This window comes from Daucus carota, chromosome 7 (assembly GCF_001625215.2).
Source record: "Daucus carota subsp. sativus chromosome 7, DH1 v3.0, whole genome shotgun sequence".
NCBI classification, from domain to species: domain Eukaryota; kingdom Viridiplantae; phylum Streptophyta; class Magnoliopsida; order Apiales; family Apiaceae; genus Daucus; species Daucus carota.
In genome coordinates this window covers 38,833,321-38,854,612 of record NC_030387.2, presented here as the reverse complement: position 1 = coordinate 38,854,612, position 21,292 = coordinate 38,833,321, and the positions used below count along the sequence as shown (strand labels likewise).

At 33.9% G+C, this 21,292-nt stretch overlaps 3 protein-coding genes across 10 annotated transcripts; all 3 read left to right on the top strand.

Annotated features, from left to right (window-relative positions):
* The first annotated feature begins 3,234 nt into the window (after positions 1-3,234).
* On the top strand, positions 3,235-10,832 carry LOC108196202 (alpha-N-acetylglucosaminidase). Its single transcript, XM_017363375.2, has 19 exons — positions 3,235-3,554; positions 3,730-3,806; positions 4,396-4,607; positions 4,701-4,822; positions 5,473-5,558; positions 6,012-6,106; positions 6,378-6,459; positions 6,948-7,054; positions 7,183-7,213; positions 7,437-7,554; positions 7,847-7,894; positions 8,143-8,252; positions 8,673-8,775; positions 8,956-9,054; positions 9,223-9,333; positions 9,426-9,667; positions 9,794-10,031; positions 10,107-10,185; positions 10,415-10,832. Exons 1-19 carry the CDS (start codon positions 3,327-3,329, stop codon positions 10,675-10,677), a joined length of 2,451 nt encoding a protein of 816 aa, XP_017218864.1. The 5' UTR covers positions 3,235-3,326; the 3' UTR covers positions 10,678-10,832.
* A 2,650-nt stretch (positions 10,833-13,482) lies between these two features.
* On the top strand, positions 13,483-15,080 carry LOC108196203 (F-box/kelch-repeat protein At3g23880-like). Its single transcript, XM_017363376.2, has one exon. The coding sequence runs from the start codon at positions 13,623-13,625 to the stop codon at positions 14,844-14,846; it is 1,224 nt and encodes a 407-aa protein (XP_017218865.1). The 5' UTR covers positions 13,483-13,622; the 3' UTR covers positions 14,847-15,080.
* On the top strand, positions 13,617-19,314 carry LOC108196204 (alpha-N-acetylglucosaminidase-like). 8 transcript variants are annotated; one of them, XM_064081041.1, is made up of 12 exons: positions 13,617-13,757; positions 15,216-15,325; positions 15,760-15,862; positions 16,044-16,106; positions 16,319-16,430; positions 16,539-16,595; positions 16,694-16,736; positions 16,993-17,074; positions 17,582-17,688; positions 18,053-18,225; positions 18,475-18,584; positions 19,037-19,314. In XM_064081041.1, the coding sequence occupies exons 5-10, from the start codon at positions 16,371-16,373 to the stop codon at positions 18,082-18,084; spliced, it is 381 nt and encodes a 126-aa protein (XP_063937111.1). In that variant the 5' UTR covers positions 13,617-13,757; positions 15,216-15,325; positions 15,760-15,862; positions 16,044-16,106; positions 16,319-16,370; the 3' UTR covers positions 18,085-18,225; positions 18,475-18,584; positions 19,037-19,314. The 8 variants fall into 8 exon arrangements, with proteins under 8 accessions (XP_063937111.1, XP_063937112.1, XP_063937108.1 ...); XM_064081042.1 differs by lacking the exon at positions 16,044-16,106; XM_064081038.1 differs by lacking the exon at positions 16,539-16,595 and having other exon boundaries at positions 16,642-16,736.
* The last annotated feature ends 1,978 nt before the right edge of the window (positions 19,315-21,292 follow it).

Here is a 21,292-nt window from a genome sequence, read left to right as displayed (position 1 = left end):
TCTTTTAAAGCAAACCCTGATATCATTCTTCACTAATCATCATCTCTCTTCTAGTCTTGTTTAAAAGTGTAACTTTGGTGAATGTGATGATGATGAAGGCTTTTTGGGTTGGTGGATGACAAGAAAAGTAGGAGGCATGAGGGTGTGATCATGATCATAGTATTGCTGATGATGAAGATAATAATGATGAGTTATGAAGCTGGTGTGTTTGAAGCCTGTGAAAGTAGAAGTTGAAGAGAAGGAGGAAGTAGAGAGCATCATGATTGCTGCTGTAGTGGACTGCTCCTGAAAGTGTATATTTATATACAAGCATGGCAACTATGATGAAATTTATGTATATTATATGGTATGAGCGCGGAATCAGGAAGGCTAACTTGAACCTATTTAGACCGAAAAATGGGTCTTTCTAATTTGTACTCATGACTCATGAGCACACAACAACTATTTTTTTAGATTAGATAGGTGAAAAATTTTTTATTGGTGAAAATTTTCGTGCATGTAGGGGGCCATCATTATTAATGTAATGAAAGCCAATAAAAATGAAACACCCGAATAAAAAGTGGTTGTCATGGAGTCACTAAAAAATTCGTAGAAAAATTGTTATTTTCCATCTCATTTTGTTTGATAAATTATTAACAGATTTTTAATATTCATAGATATATTAACATATATTTTTTAATTAGGTGATGGATTTTTATTGAATTGAATCCTATTAACAATGATGGTCACTCCATTCACAAAATCTCCTATCAGTCAAAATCTTTCGTCCAAGTAAAAAAATAATTTCTCTAACTCCCTTAATTATTTATATTGGGGATGAGGACTCGACAAATATTTTAAGACTCTCTTAAAATATAATTTGATTATTATTTTAATTTTTTTTCTTCTTAATATAAATTTAATGTTTGATGAACAAGAATTTTTTATAAAAAGATTGTGAACCTATGTTTTGTATTTACATTAAACTACATGTCAAACAGTTAAAGAAAATTAAACTGCAAGAAATAAGAGGAATGTAAAGAGTAATTGATAATATGTGCTAATAACACACTAGAAAAACTCTATTATTAAAAGAGTCAAAATTTGATTTTATTTTATAAACAAAAATCCAATTCTAAAAGATTTCGAATCATTTCGAATGAACATCTCATGCAACAAGTTGAGCCCTACACTGTTGATTAATTTCGTAGTCTTAAACCTTTATCAGTGGCTTCACATGGATGCATGAGGTTAGTTAAACATCACAGACTCCATAACTCAGTGGGAGATGACTCCAATTTCATTAAATTAAAATAATATTTAATGTAATTCCACCATTTTATAATCAAGCACCAGCAAAAAGGCTGGTTGTGACCGTATGCGGGTGTCTCATTCTCCTAGTAATAAAATATATCCTGATAATATTTTAGAATATTTGAGCTTTATCGAATATCGGTAAAGAGAAAATGTGGCAGAGACATATACAAGTAGTATCCGTATGGTTGTAAGAGAAAGAAAGCCCCAGAGGAATCAATGGTACAGATATATCAGCGGAATCAAAATTTTTTATAATTTATAATGGTATAATTTATTTCGAGAATATAAATTTGAAAAGGTGGATAATGGAATGAGGGTAAAAGATTCCAGTTGTCTTTAGATTTCGAAACTCCCCCAGTTTTTTCTGGCATTAATATATGCCGAATGACTTGTATCTTTGACCCTGATAAAGCAAGCAAAGGCCTGAAAAGATCACCCAGCCTTTTGTAGTTTAATTTTTTGATGTTCTCTTCCCTCCACTTTTAGCAATTTTCCATTTTTGATATTTTTTTAAAACATAATTTGGAAAGTTGGATTGCTAGGTTTTGAACTCGACTCTTGAGATTAAAATTTGATTCAGCTCAATTTGTGCGAAAGTTCAGGTTTTTGTTTCTCGAATATAATAAACAACATGATTTGAGTAAAAGCAAAATGCTTCACGTACAAAATTAGACATAAGATCTTATATAAAATGACATATGATAAATTTTATTTGAATAGACAGTGTATGTCTGTAAAATTTTGTACTTAATTTTATACCTATGACATTGCTGAACGAAAATCTTAACAAAAGATTTCATAAGAAACGAATGTGAAGTGAGGAGTCACAAGGTTCTGAGGAAAAGCTTGTTACATTTATTTATGTAAGAGCCTGGAGCCCAGGCATCTTCTTTTCCCTTGATTATAAAAAGATGCACATCAGTGTGGTGCGACTTTTACTGATTGAACTGGAATTAAGAAGAAACTAGTGGTTAGAGAAAGTTGTAGTACTATTTAACTGATGATAAAATAAATCAGAATGATTGAGAGGGTATAGTTAGCTACTTGGGCCTTGGCTATAGTTAAGAACTGACGCGGGCCACGTGGCTACTAGGAAAGTTTAGTTGGGCTGGACAATGAAACAGGCTTGCAAGTGTTACAGCCTGACTTAGAAAAATAAGGCCGACTTTATAGTTATAGGACATGATTATAGTTCACCTCCAAAGAAATTCCAGTTACTTGACTCGCAAAGTGAATCACTTCGGATCTCTAGCATGGCGTCGGTCGGACAGTCGGAGCATGTAAAAGATTTATCCATTGATACTTATCGCGTATTTCTAGTGTGTGCTCCGGGGCACACAATAACAACTGCTTTTTGTTGGGTATTTCGGATCTCTGCTTTTTGTTAAGGTGGGGAGTACAGAGTTCACCGGATTCTAGTCAAAATTGGTTTATACGCCCCTATTCATATATGCCACGTGTTCTTCGGATTGAGGAGCCTGTTTGTCTATGCTTAACGCCAGGAATTTAAGTCATATTTGACTTTAAGCTGAAAAATATCTATTTGTGTAATAAGTTAGAAGTCGGCTTAAAGTCAGAAATAAGATAGAAGCTAATTTGAGGTACTTTTTTTGGTGACTAAATTTTTTTGGAACTTTTTTTTTCATAAAAATTATATTTAAGTCATAAATTACTCATAAATCACTTTTATTTTTATTATTAAATTTTTAATAACTTCATTAATAAGTCAAAATTATCCAAATAAACATTTTAACTTTATCAAATAAGTCACTCTAAGTCGTGAATCACGTTAAGTATTGTGATACATATGTATTACATTATCATCTAACAGGTTTTGTTCAAAACCAAACTGATATAAGTAGTTGAGATGTCGCTGTGATCACCTCCACATTGTCATTTTCTAACATTTCATATTTGTCTTCTTTTTGCCGGCTTCCATTTTGTCACGTATCACTCACCTGCGAATCTCGAATTCATATAATGCCTACATATTCACATAATCAACTCTGCACGATTGCATTTTCGCATTCATGGCGTCTTGTCGAATATTTTTCTTTCTCACCTTGTTCTCGGTATCAGTATTATTGTTCGGCCTAGCTCACTCATCGACTCTCGGGGTCCGACACATATCTAAACTCGTGCGAATTCAGGACAGCGAGCGAGCTTCTCCTTCAGTTCAACTTGATGCAGTTCGTGCTGTTGTCAAACGTGTCTTCCCTTCACTCTCTTCTAGCTTCGATTTTCAAATCATCTCCAAGGTACTGCTTAGTTAAACCTCCTTAAAGAAATAACGTTGGGAGCAATGAAAAATATTACTTTATCGAGAATAAAAATACGCTATCTATATTATGTCCAAGGTATTGCTTAGTTAAACCTCTTTAAAATAATAATTACGTTGTGACGAAGGAAGAATATTTCTTTTGTCTTGTGTAGGAACGATGTGGCGGTGAATCATGCTTCACCTTAAGCAACCATCCCACTTCCCATATACCCGGCACTCCTGCAATTTTGTAAGTCCTGCATTTTGCATTTATGTTAGTAATGTGCTTTCACATACGTCATGATTTGTACAGGTGTGCCGAAAGATGATGATGTACAATGTTGATCGATTTACAAATCTGCATTTTCGCCTTCTAAACTATGTCGAATTATATTTGAAATGTGGGAAATTCTATATTATATGTTAATAGATGGTAGATCAGCCCAGGTGAAGTGTAGTCAAGTAAGTAAAATATGTTCAGTACTCCTTCATCCCATTCAATTTGTCCGCAGTCAGATTTCCACCTTTTACTCAATTATATCAAAGATACTGATAGTCACCAACAAATTGTATTCTTATTCAAAAATATTAACATAATTAACACTTCATTCACCATAATAACTGTGTGGACAGTAGTTTTCAGACAGATGGAATAGGAAATGTGGTCAAAACGAATTGAACGGAGGAGTATTCAATTTTACATGTTTTGGCAACACATACTTTTTGTTAGGTTTGCTACCGTTACTTGTGTAGCAAAACGTTGAAATACTATTACTACAGAGAAGTTGATCCTATGATGATGTGCTAATTTACATACATTTTGCTTCTGGTTTATCTAGAATAGGTGGGTTCACCGGGGTAGAGCTACTGTCTGGTCTGCACTGGTACTTGAAATACTGGTGTGGAGCACATATATCATGGGACAAAACTGGAGGTATCCAACTAGCTTCAGTTCCAAATACTGGCTCCCTTCCTCGGATTCAAGATGCAGGAATATTGATCAAGAGACCTGTCCCTTGGAATTATTACCAGAATGCAGTTACATCAAGCTGTAAGCTCATCTATTGAATTCTATAATGGTCATAGAGTAATTCTATAAGTTTTATTCACCCAAAGTTTAATTTCTTTTTTCTTTACCTGGAAGATTCGTTTGCTTGGTGGGACTGGGGAAGATGGGAAAAGGAGATCGATTGGATGGCTCTACAGGGTATTAACTTGCCATTAGCATTTACCGGACAGGAGGCAATTTGGCAAAAAGTTTTCCAGGTTGTTATCTATTTTACACTCACTCATCATATTAGCTTGGTCTTAATTATCCTACTTCTACTCTGTAATTCATAGCATAGAAAACTTAAAAGGCTTAGCTGAATGACATGTATTACCAAATCTTAAACATATTTAGAATTTGTTAGCCAAGATGACACATCCTTTGACCACATCATTCCCCGTAAGTTCTTTCATATAAAGGCCAAAAGAAACTTTTAAATTGATATGATAACTTTGAAACCACAATAGTAGTTCCTAAATAGCAAAATAAGTTGAATATTCGAAGGTAGTCAATTTCATCTTGATGCCAACCGATGTCGAATATTACTTAGCACTACAGAAAACACAGTTTACCAAAGACACAATGTAGTTACTTATTACTTAGCAATAGATCTTCCAAAAGCCCCAATCCTTTTGAGGCAGAAGAGGCAGCCCTTCTGTGTGCAAGAAGGCACGGAGATGGTGCCATATTAGACTTCAGACGATATTATGTTAATTGAATCTGAGAAGGTTTTCTGATTGCAAATTTACAAGCTAAACTAGTATTATCATATTCCATAGTACATATCAATACTCTGATAGAAGAGCTTTAGTTTGGAAGTTTGAACTGTATTATAGAATTGACACAAGGGCTTGTTCTCCTTTTGCAGAATTTCAATATAACTAGTTCCGAGTTGGATGATTTCTTTGGAGGCCCAGCTTTCCTTGCATGGTCACGTATGGGAAATCTACATAGGTTAGTTCTTGGCTTTTGCACTTTATTTATAATCTACTTTAATTATATGCTTTGAAGTCTATGTAGTTTCATTTAATAGCCTATACGTATCAAATTTTTAATGGAAAGATGTCAAGGGAAGCAAAGATACATATATCTCCTCAGTAATACTGTCCAAGCAACCAATTCTAGGCAGCAAATAGTCTCTTTAAACAATCCTGATACTATTAAATAATTCTGTGAGGTCTGAAAAAGAAGTATGTTTGCAACTTGTGCACAAATACTTGCTGTAGAACAATATCTCGGAGTTTCTCATTGAACTGCGAAAAAGAAACTAGTTATACAAGTTGTTTCCTTTCTTGCTTATTTTAGCATTGTCAATATGAGGGATATTATGTATCTGCAGTAAACTGTCCCTATGCAGCTATTCTAGCTTATTAATTCAGAGTTATTTATTTTATTTTTCATCTGTAGATGGGGTGGTCCATTACCGCAGAGCTGGTTTGATCAGCAGCTTATAATGCAGAAGAAAATTCTGGCAAGAATGTATGAACTGGGGATGACTCCAGGTATATTCCTTTCTGATGGAGGATTGTTCTGCACAGACTTGTATTTGACGATAAATTTAGGATGTTAGTTGAGTTTTTGCTTTTCTTGCCGTTCTGTGGAGTGTAAACATTTGTTTAATTTAAGATACAGTATCTTCTAATGCTAAACAAATTATACACATTAGAAAATTCTGTTGTCAGATTTTTGTGGGGACTAGTTAACCAATTTGTGTGCTGATGTGCTCTTATTGTATGTGGAGAGCTCCAGCTAATATTGACAATTCTTTTCCAGTGCTTCCAGCCTTTTCTGGAAATGTTCCTGCAGCATTAAAAAGTGTATTTCCCACTGCAAAGATAGAACGTTTAGGAAATTGGTAAGTTTAGCTTTTTTCAGTTTGTTTATATAATATTGAACTCATTTCGATACATATTTTACTCCAAGGACTTGACTGCTGCTGCAATTGAAATACTTATGACAGAAGAATCCCTTTTTTAAGCAAAAAAGATCAAAGAAAAGGAAGAAAATGATAAATAAGAACAACAACAAAAAAAAAAAGAAGCAGTATAACATGCAGTGGTATCTCCATTATGGAATTTTAATTTACCTTAATGTTGCCTTATGAATTAATTTTAACTAGAGCATATTGATACATTTTTGCTTGCTATTTGTGATAGAAAATATGAGTTAAACAATATTGTATTATTCTGTTTGTCTTAGAATGCATTGTTGCAATGTCGTCCACTTTCTTCGTTAAGCAAGCCATCTTGTGTTTTCTGAAGCAAACAATGCTGATTCATTTAACTCTTTTTTCTGTGATTTGCTCTTGTTGAACTCAGTGTAATTTTCTTTGTCGCCATTAAGGTTTACTGTGGGGAGTGATCCTAGATGGTGCTGCACTTATCTTCTCGATGCAACTGATCCCTTGTTCATTGAAATTGGAAAAGCCTTCATTAAGCAACAATTGAAAGGTCTGTAAGTTTAAGACATTTTACAGAGAATTTTTTATTGAATTGGTAGTCGACTAGTCGCGCAGCAGGTATCATTTTATGAAAACGTAATTACAGTCCCTGATACCTAAATGTACCTTTTTGCTCAGATTATGGACGGAGTGGTCACATATACAACTGGTAAATCATCCTTTCTTTATATTGAATTTTTTTTTAGCCTTCAATTGAGTATTATGTTCCACAAGATGGATGAAACAAACTATCTCATTAACGTGGAATTATATTGATGACTAAAATTTTGGTTTTTGCTATACGACGCCTTAACATTTTTAAAAATTTCTATCAATTATTTTGCAATATATTGGAAACATATACCTTGTTAAACATCTATCTTAACTTGCAGTGATACTTTTGACGAAAACACTCCCCCTGTAGACGACCCAGAGTACATATCTTCACTAGGTGCAGCAATTTTTGAGGGAATGCAAAGTGGAGATGACAAAGCTGTTTGGTTAATGCAGGTCAATATTTAAAAGTCTTATGATTTATATATGAATATCTTAAGTGATCTTGGTCCATACCAAAGTGAATATCCACATCTGAAAAATTGGTGCAAGTAATATATGCAAACAAAATCTTAGAATGGTACTGAGGAGTTCATCTGTTTGTGCTTACAGTTTTTTTTGTGTAAAAATAACAGGGATCATGGGACTGTTAATTTCTCTGTATCCGAAGATCTCTAAATATTTTCCGTTCCTGTAGGATTTCTTTCTTTCTTTTCTTACTCTTTTTCTGATGTATTTTATTTCACAGGGATGGCTTTTTTCTTATGACCCATTCTGGAGGCCTCCACAAATGAAGGTCTTCTCCCTGCCCTGCATTTACATTTGTTCTTCGTTTATCTTTTAATCTATCGAGATGTGTGATCCCAACCATGTAATCATATTGTTTTCCTTCTAAATGTTGATTTTTAAGTATATGTTGTTTCATGTAAAATGTAGAGGTAGTGAGGAAATTTAACAGATCAGATTCAATTTGTTGTAGTTTCTCCATTTCTGTTCCTGGTTAAGATTCTAAAATCCTCTGCTGCAACCACACACAATTTTTAGGCGCTTCTTCATTCTGTTCCAGTAGGAAAGATGGTTGTCCTTGACTTGTTTGCGGAAGTGTTACCAATATGGCCTACTTCAGAGCAGTTTTACGGTGTTCCCTACATATGGTAAGTTAAACCTCTTCCATACAATATAGTCAGATTTTAGTACTTCAGCAGTTGTTGAATAAAAACTTAGTTCTAAATTATATAATTTGCTGAGAAGATCATAACAATTTAATTATAAGTATATGCATGTCACCTCCCTGACTCAGTCATCTGTGAGAAAATATGCCAGCAAACCTTGAAAGTTTGCTTAAATTGTGAAGATTTTAGTATATCGCTCTTGTGAGCATTAGTAATCTGTTGAGAGTTGGGTCAAAAAGGTCTCCTATCAATCGCACATCAATAACTTTCTTTTATATATTACTTGTCCTCAGTCTGAGTAATTACTTGAACCATTTGGCCATGGTGGTCGATTAAAAGGTTGTGCCAGTGATACTGCTGAATGTGAACCCTGACACGACTTTGCTACATTGCTTTGTTCAGGTGTATGCTACACAACTTTGCTGCAAATGTTGAAATGTATGGGGTGTTAGATGCAGTAGGATCTGGACCTGTTAAAGCTCGTATGAGTGAAAACTCAACAATGGCAAGTTTGTTACCCGACTTTATTAGTCTCTATTAACTACTAAATTGGTATAAAATTATAAGCCAAGATACCACTTAAGATACCATTAGCATAATAATTTGATACTTATATCCTTATTTCTTTCGCAGTACATGTAAAATGTTATGTTCTTATAATCATTCTCTAATCTGTATAATCCAGGTTGGTGTTGGAATGTCAATGGAAGGTATTGAACAGAATCCCATAGTTTATGATCTTATGTCTGAGATGGCATTTCAGCATAAAACAATTGATGTCCAGGTACCAAGATTTTACGTTATCTATCCCAGTATACATTCATATTTACACCTAATGCTTAAGATAGGGATAAGAATTAATACAAACTTTCTACTTTGAACTTGAAGTAGTTTACTCTTGGATAAATTTGTCTAAAATAGGCTCAAGATAACTTTCCTTGTTTTCTTACAGACGTGGGTCAATCTGTACTCAAAAAGACGGTATGGGAAATTTGTTCAAACCATGCAAGATTCCTGGAATATATTGTATCGCACAATTTACAATTGTACGGATGGTGCTTATGTAAGTTCTCATCGTTTACCTTTGTCACCATGAGAGAGGCTTAATGTCAGATGAACATTCTCTTGACTCAATCCATGTCTCTGCTGAAACAGGATAAAAACAGAGATGTCATTGTGGCATTCCCAGATGTTGATCCATCTTTCATCTCGATAGCCCAGATATTTGCACCGCAGCATCAAAAGTATAGCATGGTGTTATCAAGAAGGGATTCTTTGAAAGATTTAACTGATACTTTTGACCAGCCTCATCTCTGGTACTCGACTTCAGAAGTGATACGTGCTCTAGAACTTTTTATTGCCAGTGGAGCTCAACTATCAGGAAGTAACACCTACAGGTGAATTTTCCTTTATATATGAATCACCTCTTAAAAAGGTGAACAAATCTATGTTTCTTCTACCAGCTATTACTAATTGATCATTTATGTAATCTCTGTGCATGATGTATTCGTCTTATCCTTCAGATACGACCTCGTTGACCTGACAAGACAGGCTTTGGCAAAGTACGCAAACCAACTGTTTCTAGAGGTCATCGAATCTTACAAATTGAAAGACGCAGACACACTTGAGTTCCTCAGTCAGAGGTTTCTTGAGCTTGTTTACGATATGGACACACTTTTAGCTTGCCACGAGGGATTTCTACTAGGCCCGTGGTTGGAGAGTGCAAAACAACTGGCGCAAGACAGAGAACAAGAAAAACAGGTAAGAACCTCTCAATTTCGTAACTGTACTTGCACAATCACACCTGTAGAATGACTATTGCAACCACATTTACAGTTCGAGTGGAATGCAAGGACTCAAATAACCATGTGGTTCGATAACACAGAGGAAGAAGCCAGCCTGCTTCGTGACTATGGTATGTGCAAACCTCTCTTTACTTAAGAGTGATATCGTGTCTAGTTCATTCATTCTATTAAGGCAACTGGTCCACAACATACGAATGATAATAGTATACGTCCACCAAACTTAGGGTTAAGCTATCGAGCGCTTTTTATCTGCTGAACATATGCTACTAACATACGTATGTCAGGATCCGGACCCTTCTGTTCATAATGTTTGTTATTTCTCCGTTATTGTTTCTCCAGGAAACAAGTACTGGAGTGGACTTTTACGCGATTATTATGGCCCGAGAGCAGCAATCTATTTCAAATATCTGCGAGAGAGTCTGCAGAAGGGTACTGGTTTCGACTTAACCAGCTGGAGGAGGGACTGGGTGAAGCTCACAAACGATTGGCAGAAAAGTCGAAAATTGTTCCCTGTTAAGGCCATCGGCAATGCCCTCAACACATCTACCTGGCTATATCACAAATACTTGCGTGATCCTGAAACAGAGACCTTCGATCACTAGCTCTACTTTTATGTGCATCAGAGTGTGATCATAAACAAGACTAGTCAAACATTGGAATGCATTTTAAAATACAAGTGTAAAGTTATCAATTATTAAACAAGCAAAGAAATCGAGTAATAAGAAATAAGTTGGGAAAAAATTACGTCATTACTAACTTTCAACTTATCAGCATATAAGTAGGGTTAATAAATTGATTAGGCAAATACCCCTAATAAATTCTTATGAATTTACAAGCGAGAAATGCCACGGACACAGAAAGCGGTACAGAAAATAGTTACAGAATGATGTGGCAGCTTGAGGTGGACCGAGCATTTAATATGTTGTCTGCCACTTTCCTAGTTACCAGCATTTTCTCACATTTGTAATCTGTTCCTTATGTTATCCTTTGTTTGTACTATCTTCTAATTAATATTTTTATATTTTAAATAATTGTTAATTCTTAAATATTTCAAATTAATATATATTATTTTAAATTTCTTATTTGATAACCCATATTTATGTAAACATATGTATTTGTATACTATAATTAATGAAAATTAGGTGTTTAATTTAAATTCTGATTTTTCCAAAAAACTAAGATAATTTCAAAACAAAATACTTTAAATACATTGAAAAATAGAGTAATAAAAAACTAAAAAAAGTGATTACATATAAAAAGCAAGAGAATAACTATAAACCCTCACATATTATATATATTACGAGTCTAATATAGTAAATTTATCAATTTACCTCAAAATATTACGAAAATAAAATTAGTGACATAAATAATTTAAAAGGAAAATATAATGAGAATTAAAAGGTGAAATACAAATATATATATATATATATATATATATATATATATAATTCATATAAAATATATATTTTTGAAATTATTTTAGTTATTTAAAAAATCGCATGTGAAATATTTAAATTAGACTTTTCATTTTCATTGATTATATTATACAAATAACCGACATAAATATATCGAAAAATAAAGTAATAAAAACTAGAAAGTTTGATTACATATAAAAAAGTATAAGAATAATTAAAAAAACCCTCACATATTATATATTTCACGAATCTAATGTAGTAAAGTTATTAATTTAGTTCAAAATATTATACAGTTAAAATAAGTGACAAATAATTAAAAAAATATAATAAAAATTAAAAGGTGAATCACATAAAGAAGAAGATAAAATAAACAATGAAAATATAATTCATATAAAGTATTTTTTTCTGAAATTATTTTAGTTTTTTGGAAAAATCACAAGTGAAATATTTGAATTAAACACCTCATCTTCATTAATTATAGTATACAAATACGTATGTTTATGTAAATATGAGTTATTCAAATAAGAAATTTAAAATAATATATATTAGTTTGAAATATGTTAAAATTAATAATTATTTAAAATATTAAAATATTAAAAGATATTACAAAGTACAAACAAAGGATAACATAAGTTAAGAAAATAAAAGGTAACAGTGATAAAGGACCTGTAACTAGGTTAGTGGCAGACAACATATTAAATACTCCGTCCAACTCAAACTGCCACATCATTCTGTAACTATTTTCTGTAGCATGTTCTGTGCATGTAGCATTTCTCTTTACAAGCCAAAAACTGACTTATTTGGAGGGAAAAAAAAAAAAGTTGTCATGTACGGCGCTGATTAGTGCTGCCCTGTTAATGGATCGCGTAGAAAAGTCCTGAACAAGAAAAGTAACAAAGGTATATATCACATATGTTCCGTTAGATACTCCCTGTCTCCCTCCATCCCAATCTAGGGATGGGCACGGGGGCACTTCGGGGGCGGGGAGTGCAATCCCCGACCCCGATCCCCGAATACAATACCCATCCCCGACCCCACCCCGAACCCCGAACGGGGATTATTTTCCTCCCCGATCCCCGACCCGAACGGGGAACGGGGATCCCCGCGGGGCTTCGGGGAATTTTATTTTTTTAATAAAAATTAATAATTTTATAATTTATAATATATTTTTTAATAAAAAAATAAACTACTAACTCCTAATAAAATAATATTATCTTATATTTTCAACATCAAATCAAATCATATTAAAATTGATTTATAATATAAATGAATAACAATTTAAATTAATAAAATATATTGTATCACAATATATTAATAATTAATCAATAAAAATAAAAATTATTTTTTAATTTTAATTATATTATAAAATTTATCTATTTTGAATAACATATTTATTGTAATATATATAAATATATTATTATTTATATATATACGATCGGGGTCGGGGATCGGGGTGGGGAGACACCAATCCCCGACCCCGCCCCGATCCCCGAATCTTTTATAAAACTTTCCCCGATCCCCGCCCCGACCCCGAAAAATTCCCCGAATCCCCGATCCGAACGAGGCGGGGATCGGATCGGGATCGAGCGGGGCGGGGTGAATGCCCATCCCTATCCCAATCTAAATGTCCTGTTTGACTTTTGAATGGTCAAATTGATCATATTTTGACTGTAATTTACACATATAATATAATTTTTAAAAATAAAAAATTATATCATTATAAAGTATATACAATATACTATAAAATGTAATTTTTATTTTTTGAAAATAATAATGAATTTGTTATTTATGCTTGATCAAATATTGGTCAATTTGACCGTTGAAAGTCAAGACATGACACTTAAAATGGGATGGAGGGAATATATAATAATAATAATAATAATAATAATAATAATAATAATAATAATAATAATAATAATAATAAATTATAATATTATAATTATTTATATTTTTCATTTATCTACTTACACAAGGAATCTGACTCGCAGGTTCGGATTCGAAATATAATTCGATAAGTGAAAAATAATTCTAATTCTAGTCGAATTAAACTTGATAGACTTGCTTATATAAACAGAACCGTAGAGAGGGAGAGGGACAAAGAAGAAGAGAGAGAGGGAAAGAATAAACTAGGGATGGGCGTTGAGAGCTTTGCGGTTAGGGTTTCTCCAGAACGAGCACAGCCAGGTAGTAAAAAACACAAAACGGTGTCGTTACCAGAGGAATTAATCCAAGAGGAGATATTGCCACGGCTCCCAATCACATCACTGGTACGTTTCAAACTTGTATGTAAATCATGGCGATGTTTATTTTCCGACCCGCGATTCGTAAAACAACACAACAATTATCAAAATCCCGACGATAATGACTGCCTCGTTGTTCATAAATCAAACCACATTGCTATTCTCTCTCGTTACGGCGAGAAATTTGTCCTACGTAGCTATGGTTATCGTTTGATTGGTTCTGCTAATGGCTTAGTTTGCATACGCAGTGGCGAGGTATTGTCAATTTGGAACCCTGCCACTCGTCAATCTATGGAATTTCATCTTCCGCCGCTAGGTTATGGTTGTTTGAAACGCGTAGGATTTGGTTTTGATCATGTAAGTAATGATTACAAGGTTGCAATTTGTTATAACTCTCTTGAGTTTTTGCGTGTTTTTTATGCTGTTTACTCGTGTCGTTCGGGTACATGGACTTATCATGAGTTTGATCATCATGATTACGAGATTATTATTTCTAAATTTGAGGATTCTTTCACTCCAACTACTATGGTTAAGGATTCTCCGTACTGGACGTGTTCTACTATAGTTTCATCCCGTAAGGACAAGATTAATCTATCGTTGGTTGCACTTAAATTTGATGCTACAAGCAATGAGTTCAAGTTGTTGCCTGACTTCTCTTCCGATTTTAGTTGTGAAAAGACATTTAAAGTCCTCAATATGAAGGGCCTTCTTAGTTTCATGGCCTATGAATTATGTCCAGTTCGTAAGCTCGAGGTATATTCTTTGGACGAGGAGAATGGATGTGGTGGTGGTGTCTGGAGTAAGATGTACTGTTTCGGGCCATTTGAAGAATTTAGGCGTTTTAGGCTCCTGCAACAGGGTTTCAAGAATGGCGATGAGATTGTAATTTATGATAACGCTGAGATTTACCGCTACAATCACAAGATGGGAACGTTTGAGTGCATTCCGAGCACTGCACCACGTTTCATCCTCGACTGCTTTACACATACACCTAGTTTGGTTTCCCTTCAAGGAATGACCTCTATTTATTCAAAAAACCAGACTCCTCCAGTTGGTCAGCACTCCACAACTCCTTTGCGATTAATAGATTCGCTAAGAGATCATTTGCCATTTTAAAAGACAGCTCAACTGTTCACTTGAAACTCCGGTTTTCATGTTGTAGAGCATAAGGCCATTCTAAATTATGTGGTATCTGTGCTTTACAATACCTTTTTTTCTATTCCTACTCAGGTTTTGTAATCTCTCATATTTTTGGAACGGGGAAGTTTTCATAGTTATGCTAGTTTCTTCCGCGTTTGTTTCCAATTTGGGTTATCCTTTTACTATATTCTCTGAATGTTGATTTTTAAGAATATGTTGTTTCATGTAATAATGTAGAGGTTGTGAGGAAATTTAACAGATCAGATTCAATTTGTTCTAGTTTCTCCATTTCTGTTCCTGGTTAAGATTCTAAAATCCTTTGCTGCTATCACACACATTTTTTAGGCGCTTCTTCATTCTGTTCCAGTAGGAAAGATGGTTGTCCTTGACTTGTTTGCGGAAGTGTTACCAATATGACCTACTTCAGAGCAGTTTTACGGTGTTCCCTACATATGGTAAGTTAAACCTCTTCCATCCAAAATAGTCAGATTTTAGTACTTCAGCAGATGTTGAATAAAAACTTAATTCTAAATTATATAATTTGCTGAGAAGATGCATAACAGTTTAATTTAAGTATATGCATGTCACCTCACTAACTCACCGTCATCTGTGAAAAAATATGCCAGCTAATCTTGAAATTTTGCTTAAATTGTGAAGATTTTAGTAACTCGCTCTTCTAAGCAGTATTAATCTGTTGAGAGTTGGGTCAAAAAGTTTCCTGTCAATCGCACGGCACTGATCGCACATCAACAAATTTCTTTTGTATATTACTTGTCCTCAGTCTGAGTAATTACTTAAACCATTTGGCCATGGTGGTCGATTAAAAGGTTGCCAGTGATATACTGCTGAATGTGACCCTGACACAACTTTGCTACATTGCTTTGTTCAGGTGTATGCTACACAACTTTGCTGCAAATGTTGAAATGTGCGGGGTGTTAGATGCTGTAGGAACTGGACCTGTCGAAGCTCGTATGAGTGAAAACTCAACAATGGCAAGTTTGTTAACCCGAATTTATTAGTCTCTCTTAACTACTAAATTGGTATAAAATTATAAGCCAAGATACCACTTAAGATACCATTAGCATAATCACATGAGACTTATATCGTTATATGTTTCACAGTACATGTAAAATGTTATGTTCTTATAATCAGTCTCTAATCTGTATTGAACAGAATCCTGTAGTTTATGATCTTATGTCTGAGATGGCATTTCAGCATAAAACAATTGATGTCGAGGTACCAAGATTTCGCGTTCTCTATCCCAGTATACATTCCTATTTCACCAAATTCTTTAGATAGAGTTAAGAATTACTACAAAATTTCTACTTTGAACTTGAAGTATTTTTCTCCATGATACCACTGGGATCTTTTCCTGTGCCAACATAGCATTAATCTTGGATCAATTTGTCCAAAATCAGCTCAAGCTAACTTTCCTTGTCTTCTTACAGACATGGGGTCAATCTGTACTCTAAAACACGGCATGGGAAATTTGTTTAAACCATGCAAGATTCCTGGAATATATTATATCGCACAATTTACAATTGTACCGATGGTGCTTATGTAAGTTATGATCGTTTACCTTATGCAAGAACAATGTATCGGAATTTTTCATTGAACTGTGAAAAATAAACTGGTTATACAAGTTGTTTCCTTTCTTGCTTATTTCAGCCTTGTCAATACAAGGGATGTGAAGTATCTGACGGTAAACTGTCCCTATGCCGCTATGTAAGCTTATTAATTCAGAATTATCTATCTTATTTTTCATCTCTAGATGGGGTGGTCCATTACCACAGAGCTGGTTTGATCAGCAGCTTATAATGCAGAAGAAAATTCTAGCAAGAATGTATGAACTGGGGATGACTCCAGGTATATTCTTTTCTGATAAATGATTGTTCTGCACAGACTTGTATTTGACGATAAATTTAGGATCTTAGTTGAGTTTTTGCTTTTCTTGCCATTCTGTGGAGTGTAAACATTGGGTTAATTTAATATGCAGCGTCTTCTAATGCTAAACAAATTATACATATTAGAAAATTCAGATATTTTGTGGGGACTAGTTAACCAATTATTGTGCTCTTATTGTATGTCGAGGCTCCTACTAATATTGACATTTCTTTTCCAGTGCTTCCAGCCTTTTCTGGAAATGTTCCTGCAGCATTAAAAAGTGTATTTCCCGCTGCAAAGATAGAACGTTTAGGAAATTGGTAAGTATAGCTTTTTCTGGTTTGTTTATATATGATATTGAACTCATTTTGATACATATTTTAATCTTTGGACTTGACTGCCGCTGCAAATGAAAGGAAGAAAATGATAAAAAGAACAGAAAAAGCAGTATAACATGCAGTGGTATCTCCATTATGGAATTTTAATTCACCTTAGTGTCGCCTTATGAATTAATTTCAACTAGAGCACATTGATACGTTTTTGCTTGCTATTTGTGATAGAGAATATGTGTAAAACAATATTGTATTATTTTGCGATGTCTTGGAAATTTCAAGAATGTATTGTTACAATGTCTCCACTATTCCACTTTCTTTGTTAAGTAATTCATCTGGTGTTTTCTGAAGCAAAAACTGCTAATCCATTTAACTCTTTCTTCCTTAAGCAAGCTATCTTGTGTTTTCTGAAGCAAATGATGCTGATCCATTTAACTCTTTTTTCTGTGGTTTGCTCTTGTTGAACTCAGTGTAATTTTCTTTGTCACCATTAAGGTTTACTGTGGGGAGTGATCCTAGATGGTGCTGCACTTATCTTCTAGATGCAACTGATCCCTCGTTCATTGAAATTGGAAAAGCCTTCATTAAGCAACAATTGAAAGGTTTGTATGTTTAAGACATTTTGTGCAAACCTCTTCTTGATTTGGTAGTCGTACAGCAGGTATCATTTTATAAAAACGTATTTACAGTCCCTGATACTTAAATTTACCTTCTTGCTCATAGTATGGAAGGGGTGGTCACATATACAACTGGTAAATCATCATTTCTTTATATTGATTTTTATTAGCCTTCCACTGAGTATTATGTTCCACAAGATGGATGAAACAAACTATCTCATTAACGGGGAATTATATTGATGACTAAAATTTTGGTTTTTGCTAGATGGCACCTTAACATTTTAGGATTTTATCAATTATTTTGCAATATATTGGAAACATATACAGTAACATCTATCTTAACTTGCAGTAATACTTTTGACGAAAACACTCCCCCTGTAGACGAGCCAGAGTGCATATCCTCACTAGGTGCAGCAATTTTTGAGGGAATGCAAAGTGGAGATGACAAAGCTTTTTGGTTAATGGAGGTCTGCGCAAATGACCTATTCTTATGACCCATTCTGGAGGCCTCCACAAATGAAGGTCTGCTCCCTGCCTTGCATTTACATTTTGTTCTTTGTTTATCTTTTAATCTATCAAGATGTGTGATCCCAATCATTAATCATATTGTATTTGTTTCTAAATTTTGATTTTAAGTATATGTTGTTTCATGTAAGAATTTAGAGGTTGTGAGGCTATTTAACAGATCAGATTCAATTTGTTCTAGTTTCTCCATTTCTATTCCTGGTTAAGATTCTAAAATCCTCTGCTGCAATCACACACAATTTTTAGGCGAATCTTCATTCTGTTCCAATAGGAAAGATGGTTGTCCTCGACTTGTTTGCGGAAGTGTTACCAATATGGCCTCCTTCAGAGCAGTTTTACGGTGTTCCCTACATATGGTAAGTTAAACCTCTTCCATACAAAATAGTCAGATTTTAGTACTTCAGCAGTTGTTAAATAAAAACTTAGTTCTAAATTATATAATTTGCCGAGAAGATACATAACAATTCAATTTTAAGTATATACATGTCACCTCTCTGTCATTTGTGAGAAAATATGCCAGCTGATCTTGAAATTTAGCTTAAATTGTGAAGATTTTGGTAAACTGCTCTTGTAAGCAGTATTAATCTGTTGAGTTGGGTCAAAAGGTTTCCTATCAATCGCAAGCCACTGATCGCACTAAAGTAACTTTCTTTTCTTTATTTCCTGTCCTCAGCCTGAGTAACTTGAACCATTTGGCCATGGTGGTCGATTAAAAGGTTGTGTCAGTGATACTGCTGAATGTGAACGTGTGTCAGTGATACTGCTGAATGTGAACCCTGACACGACTTTGCTACATTGCTTTGTTCAGGTGTATGCTACACAACTTTGCTGCAAATGTTGAAATGTACGGGGTGTTAGATACTGTAGGATCTGGACCTGTTGAAGCTCGTATGAGTGAAAACTCAACAATGGCAAGTTTGTTGACCCGACGTTATTAGTCTCTCTTAACTACTAAATTGGCATAAAAGTATAAGCCCAAATACCACCTATGATACCATTAGCATAATCATTTGATACTTGTATCGTTGTTTCTTTCACAGTACATGTAAAATGTTATGTTCTTATAATCATTCTCTAATCTGTATAATCCAGGTTGGTGTTGGAATGTCAATGGAAGGTATTGAACAGAATCCTATAGTTTATGATCTTATGTCCGAGATGGCATTTTAACATAAAACAATTGATGTCGAGGTACCAAGATTTTATGTTCTCTATGATAAGAATCACTACAAAATTTCTACTTTGAACTTGAAGTAGTTTACTCCATGATATCTCTGGGATCTTTTCCTGTGCCAACACAGCATTAATTTTGGATCAATTTGTCCAGAATCGGCTCAAGCTAAATTTTCCTTTTGTTCTTACAGAAGTGGGTCACCATGTGTCATAAGTTTAAACCCTGGCAAATCATCTGTATCCATAGTCGTGTTTCATTTTGGGCCAATTATTTTTCTTTTCCTCTCTTCCAAGTCCAATTCTGTATTCTCTTCAATATCCAGCCCAGTAGATAAATCAGCAATTGATGTCGAGGTACCAAGATTTTATGTTCTCTATCCCAGTATACATTTATATTTTCACCAAATGCTTTTGATAGAGATAAGAATAACTACAAAATTTCTACTTTGAACTTGAAGTAGTTTACTCCATGATATCTCTGGGATCTTTTCCTGTGCCAGCACAGCATTAATCTTGGATCAATTTCTGAATATCACTCTTATCAATCATATCCAAAATCTCTTCTCCTGAATTCACGCCCGTAACAATCGGGAGGTTATTCTCTCACCCAATTCGCGCCGTCCAGCCTGTATCATCTTCCTCCCTCAGCCACTTACTGCCGCCCTGGCCAGCTCCTCTACGCGACGGTGCTCGTAACCATGCACCCCACTCCTTAACACCATTCTCAGTTCGATTATCAATAGATTTCCTACAGAATCTTTCAGTATGAGTTACCAACCCACAAACAAAACATAAATCCCCAAGACGCTCATACTTGCATGTTACTACAAACTCAGTTCCATTTCTTCTTTTGATTTTCTTCTTCCTTTTCAAGGGCTTTCTAACATCTAGGCGAATTTTCACCCTCATGCTCTCCCTCCAAATACTACCATTATTTTTCTCATCGTACTGAAGAAACTCTCTGAAAAAATTACCAAGTTGTTGACCTACTGCCAGTCTGCCTCTGACAGAAATCCACTAGGTAAATCATGAATCTAGATCCATATATTTAGCCACCGGAGAGGTACTTTGAGAGGTTCTTCCCCCAACGGTATTTGTTCAATAAGCAACATGGCATTGTCAAAACTCCACGGTCCACCATTTAATACCCATGCTTTGTCCTCCTTATGATGAAACTGGACCCATCGTAGGTTTCCAAATGTTAATTGTTCTCAATCTTTTGGTATAACCAAAGTTGGGTGTATGTTCTCAAATGTTAATTGTGACTTTTTTATCAGATTTTCGAATTCACTTTTGATACCATAATTTAACGGATTTCACGGTTTGAGGATTATATATAGTATAATAGTGTTTACTGAATCATATTTATAAATATAATGTTAATTGTGATCTTATATCAGATTTTTGTATTCACTTTTGATACCATAATTTCACGGATTTTAGGATTCGAGGATTATATATACTATAATAGTGTTTATTGAATCATATTTATAAACATAATATTAATTGTGACCTTGTATTAGATTTTTGTATTCACTTTTGATACCGTAATTTTACGAATTTCAGGGTTTGAGGATTATATAATATCTTCCTATTTTTAATAATATTATATATTATATAATAATATAAAAAATAAAAAATAAAGTTATTATTTTATTTTCGATCAAACAATAAAAAATAGAAAAACAATAGTATATCAAATAATTTAATAATATATCAAATAATATAATGTAATATATCAAATGATTTTATATTATTATATAATACATCAAAATAATATTATTATAATATATTTTGAGAAAATAATATAATTATTTGTTACAATTTAATATTATAATATAATTATTTGATATTATATAATACTATTTCCATATAATATTATTTGGTATTA

Bases quoted from the DNA above. Each gene is read 5' to 3' on its own strand.
- LOC108196202 (XM_017363375.2), top strand. From the start codon at position 3,327: ATGGCGTCTTGTCGAATATTTTTCTTTCTCACCTTGTTCTCGGTATCA. The intron at 3,555-3,729 runs GTACTGCTTAGT...TGTCTTGTGTAG, and splicing joins ATTTTCAAATCATCTCCAAG to GAACGATGTGGCGGTGAATC. The intron at 10,032-10,106 runs GTAAGAACCTCT...CCACATTTACAG, and splicing joins ACAGAGAACAAGAAAAACAG to TTCGAGTGGAATGCAAGGAC.
- LOC108196203 (XM_017363376.2), top strand. From the start codon at position 13,623: ATGGGCGTTGAGAGCTTTGCGGTTAGGGTTTCTCCAGAACGAGCACAG.
- LOC108196204 (XM_064081039.1), top strand. From the start codon at position 16,321: ATGGGGTCAATCTGTACTCTAAAACACGGCATGGGAAATTTGTTTAAA. The intron at 17,075-17,581 runs GTAAGTATAGCT...GTCACCATTAAG, and splicing joins ATAGAACGTTTAGGAAATTG to GTTTACTGTGGGGAGTGATC. The intron at 17,689-18,052 runs GTTTGTATGTTT...CTTAACTTGCAG, and splicing joins CATTAAGCAACAATTGAAAG to TAATACTTTTGACGAAAACA.